The sequence below is a fragment of the Cyphomyrmex costatus genome, unplaced genomic scaffold (genome assembly GCF_001594065.2).
Source record: "Cyphomyrmex costatus isolate MS0001 unplaced genomic scaffold, Ccosl1.0 scaffold696, whole genome shotgun sequence".
Lineage (NCBI taxonomy): Eukaryota > Metazoa > Arthropoda > Insecta > Hymenoptera > Formicidae > Cyphomyrmex > Cyphomyrmex costatus.
Window position 1 is genome coordinate 41,486 of NW_017280262.1, and position 10,000 is coordinate 51,485.

Here is a 10,000-nt window from a genome sequence, read left to right on the forward strand (position 1 = left end):
ATAATATAATAATATAATAATATTAATCATAATGATTCTTCTTCTTCTTCGAATATTAATGGTCCTGGTCTTAAAAATGATACGATGCATGAGGCGAGACGAAACAGAAACAGAAACTATGAAGTTTTTAGAGCTACAATCAGCTACAACTTACAGCGCCACTAGAATGAGATAGCATGATTTTTTCTCTCTCGTACAATTTCGACGAATAATGGCGGACTTCACGTGTCCAGACTCTTATTAGAGGGTCACTAGCGAGACCGAGTGGAGTCTCCTTATATCTTCCTTCATGTGTTTTACTTCAACTTATTGCACTCTGTGTACCAGCACAGTATATACAGTAGCGCAACTCTCTGTCGGCACCTTTGATGTTAGTGTTGCCTAAAATGGAGTGCGCATGCGCGAAATAGGCGAAGTACTAGACTGTGCTTTTTCTCTTTTCATCCTTCTTTCGCTCTGTCAAAACGCACTAGCACAGTATATGTAGTAACGATGCGCATGCGCGAAATAAATAGGTTGCCCTATCTCATTTTCTCCTTCTTTATTGCTCTCTCTTTATTCAATGTTCCCTTTAAACAATTCATTAATAAAAAATTTCCCTTTTTTAATATTTTAACATACAATATTTTTGTATTATTGTATAAGTATATATATAATATATAGTATGTCTTGGCATAATTATTATCAAAATTATTTCAGTATATGATATTATTTATTAATTTAAATTATCTTCTAAATATATTACATTTTTTATTTGTTGTATTTTATATTTATTTTTTTGCACACACATTATATATATAATATATAATATATATTATAAATTTTTTTTTATATCAACTTTCTGATAATATGTATATACATAGCATATATTTACAAATTTACAATTATATAATATTTTTCTACATAAATATATATTTTTCAGATAATTTAATATTTTTCTTAATTATTTTACATTTATTCGTGTCTCATTCTCCAACATGCTCCTACAATAGTTCTTACTCACTTCAATGCATTCATTGGAGTGTGACGCAAATAAATCTAGGTTAATCTAGTGCGTTTTGACAGAGCGAAAGAAGGATGAAAAGAGAAAGAGCACAGTCTAGTACTTCGCCTATTTCGCGCATGCGCACTCCATTTTAGGCAACATAAAATCGGGAGAGTTGCGCTACTGTATATACTGTGGTACCAGTTCGGTAAAAAGAACAGACCATGGTATCGCCGACCTAACCTTATTGACGTTATTTCGCGATTCTGATTAGAGGGTCTCTAATAAAAAGAAGTCATTCGAATGATTACAGATCATTAATTCATTACGAGAATGTCTATGAATGATAATCGACTATACACAATAAATGACATATGTAACAGAATGTCTAAGGAATTTGTGACCGTCGATGGCAATGTGAGGAAGATTCAGAAGGAGACTTTAACTCCTTACAAAGTAGCAACTGTCATTCTAATTAAAGAATATTGTAACGATACCACAAAAAGTACATTTCTATCATGCAATATTTTATTAACTGTAAATTTGAAAAAAAAAAAAAAAACAACTCTTTGTACTCCTTTATACAAACAAGCTTAATATTTTTAATATTTTCTAGCGATCATGGAAAGACGTAACTTTTGTTTAGCATCGTTAAAGTTAATTCAGGTAAAAAGAGAGAGAGAGAGCGAGAGAGAGAGAGCGCAGCATTTTGGGTTGTATGACATATTTAACACGATTATTTTTTAGTCAGCAGACATGGAATTTGATGCTCTACTGAATATGTTGTACGAGCCAGAATATACCTTAAATCGGTTTGCTGTTCGACTGGAAATAAATTTGGAAGCTATACATGAGAAAGGAATCGATCAACTGTTAGATTTATTTGATAATCTTCGCCGATTAATGGAATCCAAGGATCATGCGTTATCTTTACCAGCATTAAGCAGAAATTCCGTTCTTGGGTTATACGTTCGTAGAATGCTGATTTTCTTTGAAAAATTGGCCTTTGATCAAGTGGTTGCTCTCTACAATGATATGGAGAAATATGTTGTAAAGAAAATTGATAGCCTAGAGAACTCTGACATTGCAATCTCTAAGCAAGAGGATTTTTTTGGTCCGGATAAGTAAGCTTCAATAGAACATTATATGTAATGTAATGTTTTACATTATATAGAATATTTTGTTAATGTCGATGCTTTTTGCAGTAAAGCAAAAACAATTTGGGGTGGAAGACAAGCGGAATTACTCGTGGCACAACAAGCGCACGCTTTACAAACCGACGAGCATAAAGCACTGCCACCAGTGAAGCTGCAAGCTCTTGTACAAGATCTTCTAAAGTCTAATCCTTACAACGCAGATGCAGTGAGTATGCGCAATAGAATATATGTAAATTAATATAAATATAAAAAGAAGAAACAAACATTTCCTCTTTTTTTTTGCAGCTGAATAGATTTGTCTTTGTTCTAGCATTATCTTAGTTATTTAAACTGCATCCGCGTGAACGACTTTTGTGGAGCGGTAGACAGTCTCTATCACTGTTTTGATAGACTGGCACCTCTGGAGAACCAATCCACACCCGAGGATCGATCTCGTACCTTCCGTTACGCGGCACTCAACTTGGCCGTTTTACACGCCCAGTTCAATCACAAGTAATCTATTTTGTCTACTTGTCTCAATCTAATTGACAAATTTGAAATTCGGCCTGCAGTTTATTTATATGTACATAGCGTTACAAATTTTTTCCCAACAAAGTAATTATCGTGGCTTTCTTTGGAAGGGAAGTAGCACTGTATGCTTTGAAAGAAGCTATTAAATTAGCTCAGGAAACTGGAGACAACGTGTGTTTGCAGCTTGCGCATTCTTGGATGTCCTACTTAATCAGTAAAGAGAACAAGTAAGTCATAAGAGATTTTTCATCTTTCCATTATACAAATATGTTAAAATATGTATAAACTTTTTGGCATATGTGTATAATCTAAAATTAAGTTCTTAAATCGATATATGTATTATGTATATGTAGAAAGATGTCGATCGGGACATCTTATGATATAGATATGCTTTTATTTAATTGATTTTTTGCGTTTATTCTTTTCTACTTTTATCAGAGGATCTCTGATAGAACGCTCGATTGGCAAAGCAAGTCTACTCGGAATTACACATACCACAGGCTTAAGTCTTATTTCACACGCGCATAGTTATGCCTTAGAAGCCAAGAATCCTCCTCTAGTATTCGAGGTAGTGAAGAATAATTAAAATATCGATCTGATGTACTTGTATATGCACGAATTTATATTTAAAATTATAATTTATGTTGTATATAGATACTGATGAAATCGGACATGTTAAACTGTCAACATTCAATGTCCGACTTGATGTCTATCAATTTCGCAGAGAAATCGGCATTGTGGGCGTACTATGGGAAAATGGAGATGGCTTCCCTTTGTGGCCAGCTACTACTTCTTCACAATACGGGTGATAAGAAGCAGCACATGTTTAACGGACCGTCCACGTGCCAAGCGATCGTCACTGTCGCCAATATGTTGATCGAGTTCGGTGAATACGTTCTCGCTGACGTTGTACTAGCACATGCTAAGGAAAGATTTCCCAATAGTCCTTGTAACAAGGTGTGCTCTCTTTTACAAATGCAATACGAAACTTTATTCAAATAAAATCTTTTCAAAGAGTATTGGAAAGGGAAAAATTCTTCTTGTTTTCTCTATTCGTCATTCAGTTTATTGCATCGTAGATCTGGATGTTGAGCGAACAATTGCACATATTGACGCAACTGCTGCGACAAGAAAAATGGGGCGAGGCAGAAGCAGTAGCCAGGAATATCTCCAGCTTAGATCAGCTGGAATCCAAACTTAAGTACAATGAATTTTTATTTTATGAGCGTGCGCCAAAGAAATAAATGAAATTTTTGAAAATGTGTATTTCAATCTAATGAAATTTCCAGATTGGCAGAAGTTTGCCTGGCGAAAGGCGATTATCCGAAAGGATTAGAGTACATTGGCGCTATCAAGAAGCATCCGCACATGACTCCGCCATACGTGATACGTGCCTTGCTTCTTTCTAGTCAGATAACATGTGCCTCCTCCTTGTCAGACAACGGGACAGCAGTTGCTACTAATTGCATAATGCGTCTTTGTTCAGCATTGAAATTGGCCGAGCAGAATCATTTGTCATACTACAAGGCACTTGTCAAGATGCATCTTGCCAATATACAAGTAAGTTCTATGAAATTTATGAGAAAATTGTACAATTCAATCGACTATCGGCAACAATACATCTCCAATTGTTAATCCAGTTGTTAATGGGTCTACCTGTGTTGGCTTTGAACTTGGTGGAAGAAGCTATCCCTACAGTCTTAGGTCACGGTGGCTGTTACGATCAGGGCAAGGGATTTATGTTGTATAGCAAGTGTCTGATAGCTTCAGCGCCAGAGAATCCTTTCGAAGCCCGGAAAAACATGATTCTCAGTGGAATAAAAACCCTGTCGAAAGCACAGGAGCTCTTCACGAAAGTTAATGCCATTGCCAAAGTTAAGAGCACTTTGCATCTGCAAGCAGTTTTTTACAATGAGATTGACCTCCTGCCTGAAAGAAATCAATGCGCTTTCGAATTTCGCCAAATGGATGAACAATATCCAACGACTCCTACCAATCTAATTTTGTATTAAAATTCGTGAAAGTATAATTTTGTACAATGTTGTGTATATAAGTAGAAAAGAAGACATTTTTGTATAAATTAAATTTAGCTTAATTTGCTTGGAAAATATGTCTCCCATATACATCAATCTTTTAACATTTAATGCAAGAAAACAGGATCTGATAAATTGTAATACCTTTCATATATTTATTAAATTAGTAATTTAAATTATCTTAAATGTTAAAAATTCAATTGAATGTATTCAGTCAGTGTACATAAAAATTGTTGTACATAAAAATTGTTGTACATACAGAGTAACATAAAGACCTATAGATAGAGAGGTGTGTTTAAATATATTATATTATAAATATAGAAACAAATACACTTTAATACACTTTATCAAATTTTATTTAGACCGTAGAGTTCCAAACTAAATACCAATGAGAATAAGCTATTTATGGTCAAGCTGGATCTTGGATGTTTCTAATATAATTTTCGTGTGAATTTATATACTACGTATGCAGATCCCTAAATGCGCGCCAAAATTATTAATACACTTTATTATGTTATTATGTAGTACATTACAAATGCATATTTTATATAATATTAAGTAAAAATAGTCACTAAGATTAAAGTACATATTAGTGAAAAACACCATTTTCGATCAAAGTGCAATTCTTTGTGTCTAATCTTCTAATAACATATATTTCTTATAAATTCATACAATTTCAAGATCGTGCACTAATTATACATTACATTTATCATGAAACTGTTTTTTCATTTATCTTGAAACAGTCCTAAACCGAATTGAGCTGCAGACTAGTAATATTCAAACACACAAATTGACAAACAATTTAATATTGTTGCTCGTCAATTTATTGCAAATAAGCATCTTAGGGAGCTGTCAGCCTCAGTAAACTTGGTAAATGTTCGGCACGCAATTTGTTTGAAATGAAAACTATAAATTCACAAAAAATATTAGGCACGTCAAATATAGCGTTTTACATAATTCAAAATATTTTTATTATAGGTACATTTTAACTTTGTTTAAATCAGTAATAATATGTGCGCTACTAACGTCCAATCAAATTAGCTATTAACCTTATTAATTCTACAAACTCTAATTAATTAAATAAACAATATGATGATGACATCATATTGTTTACTTTTATATAACGAGTCCTTATTTCTTTTCTATTAATTTCTAATTAATTAATTTCGCTATTCAATCAATTAATTTGTAGACTTAATAAGGTTAATAGCGAATCAAATTTGTAGACAAGGTTTCGCGGACGCAACACATACATTGCACACAGTGTTTTCCGTTATCTAGATAAAATTATTTAGATAATCATCTAGATGTAGAAACGGCTTTATCTTATCTTTATCTAGATTATTAAGAATATAGACTATCTTCATCTTATCTTAGATTAAAAAAGTCTTATCTTTTTCAATTTATCTAAGATTGTAGAAGAGTATTGTAAGAAATTTCTATGTAAACAATCAACGTCTAGTAGTAATGATTAGTGAGGATTTTTTTCGCGACAATAGATAAAAAAAAATAGGATTAATTCGACACCAGTCATTCGAAGCAACATTGAAGTACTTTCATATTTAAAAAGTAAATCAAAAGAAATAGATATTTTGAATTTATGTCCACATATTAAACAAATTTTTTTTTAAATACAACACGTCATTGCCATCATTAGCGCCAGTAGAACGTTTTTTTAGTTGCGGACAACAAATATTAATTACGTAGAAACCATTTATCAGATGATATATTCGAAAAACTTTTATTTTTAAAAAATAAAGATTTATAAAATACGATATGTATATAAAATATTTATAAAATATTTATAAAAATATGAATATATTTTTGTATCCTAAATCATTTTACTACCTATAATAACTACTTAAAAACAAAATTATCTTAAAAATGATCTAGATAAAAATTTTTATAATTTTATCTTTTATCTAGAGATTAATGTAAAATTAATTATCTTTATCTTATCTAAAATACATTTTTGTATCATTTATCTTATCTAGATAAATTACTATCATTTTTAATTATCTAAGCGCAACACTGATTGCACACGTGTTCCCACAAAAAAATGCACTGGGTCGCGTTCCGAAATTCGACTGTCAACTCCGAGCTTTTTTCAACATTCGGCGAACAACAAGGATGAAAGATACTCGGAGTTGACAGGACAGACAGAGTTGAGTTTTGGAACGCACCCTTAGAAAGTGGATATACTGGAATTGCTAGAATCAACTCGATCAACGCGGTGCGGAGTATGAACGAGTACGAGTCGACTGTAGGCAACTGTAGATCCCATGGATTCCATAGAAACTGATAGAAACGCGCCGAACATGTGACGTATTATGACGATCGTGACACGAGGAATGGCACTAATTAGGCACTAATGGCACGGGGGCGGGACGGAACAGCTGATCTTCGCCGCGTTCCACGACATCGTCCTTCCTCAATCGACGACAGCTAATTCGTCAATTGCCATCGGCGTCGAGACGGTGGTCGCCGATTGGATTGGACGAGCACGCGACGGAGACAAACAGACAGCTGGCGCGCATCCGTGACTGACTTCACTTGACTACCGAATCGAACCGAATCCTCTCCGAGGCCGCGAGTTGTGCTAGGCGGCCACGTGAATCTGCGTGAATTAACCCCTTCCCCCCTCCCCCGCCGACTACTCCCCGTCACCCGCTGGGACATTTTTAGACGGCTTGGACTGGCTTGGACGGCCGAGAGCTCGGTCTCACCTGTCTCGTGTGGTCTACTCTGGTTCGGGTCCGGACGGATTATCGGGATTATGGCCAGCCCGGTGGTCGGCACCGGATATAATTTCAAAGTGGTTTTGCTCGGCGAGGGATGCGTCGGCAAGACCTCGGTCGCCCTTCGCTACGTCGAGGACAAGTTCAATGACAAGCACATCACCACGCTACAGGTGAGTCCTCCTTTCATACTACAGTATCTATTACCCGTTTACATCATTAATTTTAAAGCGGCGAAGATATTGTCTGTCCATCTTCTTCTTTTTCTTCATCCCGATGGACCTGCCTTAACTATCTTTGTTTGCTGCGTAGAACTTCGTTTTCCAGGCTTTTTTTAATAAGACTCGAATTTGTACTTTTAAAAAGGAGCTCTTTTGAAATTATTTTGCGGCGTATTTATCGGTAGAATATATTTTTTATTTGAGCTGTGTAAATTGCGTAGAGAACAAGTTGTGATATAGAGATACTAATAAATATTAAAATTTGTGACATGTATAAATGTGGGATTAGGAGAGCTTCCTTAACCTCTTCTTACGGAAATACATCTTGATGATTTATTTCATGTTTCAGGCGTCGTTCCTGAATAAGAAACTGAATATCAATGGGAAGAGAGTAAACTTGGCAATATGGGATACTGCCGGACAAGAGAAATTTCACGCATTAGGACCAATTTATTACAGAATGTCCAATGGTGCCATTCTCGTGTATGACATTACGGATGAGGATACCTTTCAAAAGGTACAACTACAAATAACCAGGGGGAATGGAAAGTTACTTTTTAAAAGTAACTAGTTACAGTTACTCGTTACTCGAAAAATAACTTTTTGTTACTTTTTCGTTACTTTTTTAAAATCGATCTAAAAATGTACTTTGCAGTGTATTTTGTTTAAATGTTAATAAAAGCAATATATATATAATATATAGCATGTATAACACAGACACTATGTATAGGAATTTTTTTATACTTTACAGAAAACTAGAAGATTATATAAGATTGTATAGAACTATCTGAATCACAATATAAGTTAGAAATGAAAAAGAAAATTAAGAAATACACATAATCTCTTTATTATAATACAGCTATATTTTTATTTAATCTATACTTTTAGCTGTAAATGAAATATTTTGAGATAGAAAGAAAATTATATCACTATAATTAAAACACAGAAATGTACAGAGTAAAGCTTTGTACACAACTTAATTGGAACAAAATATATACGATTTAAATTAAGGTAAACTAAATGTAGCTTTTACTCTTGTATTAAATAAAAACACTCAATGTTCTACAATCACATTTATAGCTATCGTAATTAATAAGTAATGTAATTGTTATATAACAGAATAACGTACCCAATCAAAATGCAAAGTAACGATAAAAGTAACTGTAAATTTCGTTACCGTTATTCAAAAAATGTAACTCGTTACCAGTAAAGTTACCAAAAAAAGTAACTTGTAACTGTAACTTTGTTATAAGTAACGAGTTACTTCCATTCCCTGCAAATAACATCTATGAAATAAGATATGCAAAGTATTTCCGTTTTGATGTTTGATGAATTCTTTGTGGATGTTATCAGGTAAAGAACTGGGTGAAGGAGCTTAAGAAGATGTTAGGTAGCGAAATTTGTTTAGTGATAGCAGGTAATAAAATGGACCTAGAAAAGGACAGGAATGTTGCTGTAGAAGAAGCCGAAGAGTAAGTTTGACAAATCTTCTCTCTCATATTAATTTATTATCAAGTAAACGTAGTACACGACCACTAACAAACCTTCTTTCCTCAGGTATGCCAAACAGGTAGGAGCTATGCATTTTCATACATCCGCCAAGCTGAACCAGAACATCGAAGAGATGTTTTTGGATTTGACGCAACGCATGATGCAACGTACAGATGAGGCTGAGCAAAGGTCCACGCTCACGAGGACCAATAGTACGCGTCGCAATGTTGTGATGGTCGAGGACAAGGCAGAACAAACTCAATCGAGTAGAAGTTTCTGCTGTGGCGGTGGTGGTAGTAGTAGTAGTGGTGGTAACGGCGGTAGCGGCGATAACGGCAGTTTTTCATAGATCTTTAAAATCAATTTACGTTCGATCGCAGATGCAAGGTCTAATTTCAGTAATCCACAAATTATGTACAAGATGGCGTATCTCAGGTGTGACAAGTTACTGTCGATTGTCATATTACAAATATTTCATCTTGTATGTATACGAGGGGACAAGTGCGTTACATATGTATGAGTGTGCACGTGTATGACTATATATATATATGTATGTATATTTTTAGCTGCAGCCTTTCATTGCCTTTTGTGAACATCGTGGGATAAGCCTCCTTTTCCTAGATTTGCCTCTCAAGTATTTTCGTCGTCTTGACGAGATCTATCTTTTGAAATGATTCCTTATTCACAGCAATCGCGAAGCAACGTATAATGTTGCTTCTTTCTAATAAATCATTCCAAAGGCTACTTTGTTTCATGTGTGTGTGTGTGTGTTTTTCTATTACTTAAATCATGCGTTCATAATGATGAAGCAGTCTGAAATATCAATTTTGCCATCTATTGTAGCTGTTTTGAACTTCTGAATCTC

At 34.3% G+C, this 10,000-nt stretch overlaps 2 protein-coding genes across 2 annotated transcripts in view; both read left to right on the forward strand.

Annotated features, from left to right (window-relative positions):
• Positions 1–1,242: 1,242 nt before the first annotated feature.
• Positions 1,243–4,711, forward strand: ida (anaphase promoting complex subunit 5 ida). The gene is made up of 11 exons (XM_018548018.1): positions 1,243–1,490; positions 1,602–1,651; positions 1,733–2,109; positions 2,191–2,347; positions 2,453–2,634; positions 2,763–2,879; positions 3,091–3,220; positions 3,307–3,609; positions 3,732–3,853; positions 3,942–4,212; positions 4,293–4,711. The coding sequence occupies exons 1-11, from the start codon at positions 1,319–1,321 to the stop codon at positions 4,662–4,664; spliced, it is 2,253 nt and encodes a 750-aa protein (XP_018403520.1). The 5' UTR covers positions 1,243–1,318; the 3' UTR covers positions 4,665–4,711.
• A 2,214-nt stretch (positions 4,712–6,925) lies between these two features.
• Positions 6,926–10,000, forward strand: part of Rab21 (RAS oncogene family member Rab21) — a 3,449-nt gene continuing 374 nt past the window's right edge. Inside the window, exons 1-4 of the mRNA XM_018548013.1 lie at positions 6,926–7,596; positions 7,994–8,161; positions 8,998–9,116; positions 9,202–10,000. The exon at positions 9,202–10,000 is cut by the window's right edge and continues 374 nt beyond it. Of these exons, the coding sequence (XP_018403515.1) occupies positions 7,462–7,596; positions 7,994–8,161; positions 8,998–9,116; positions 9,202–9,484 (705 nt within the window). The 5' untranslated portion in view covers positions 6,926–7,461 and the 3' untranslated portion in view covers positions 9,485–10,000. The remainder of the gene's footprint in view (positions 7,597–7,993; positions 8,162–8,997; positions 9,117–9,201) is intronic.

What these genes read in the sequence shown, in the direction of transcription:
- ida (XM_018548018.1), top strand. Translation starts at nt 1,319, where the DNA reads ATGTCTATGAATGATAATCGACTATACACAATAAATGACATATGTAAC. An exon ending in CATCGTTAAAGTTAATTCAG is followed by an intron (nt 1,652 to 1,732) that starts GTAAAAAGAGAG and finishes ATTATTTTTTAG; the next exon opens with TCAGCAGACATGGAATTTGA. An exon ending in TTAATCAGTAAAGAGAACAA is followed by an intron (nt 2,880 to 3,090) that starts GTAAGTCATAAG and finishes TACTTTTATCAG; the next exon opens with AGGATCTCTGATAGAACGCT.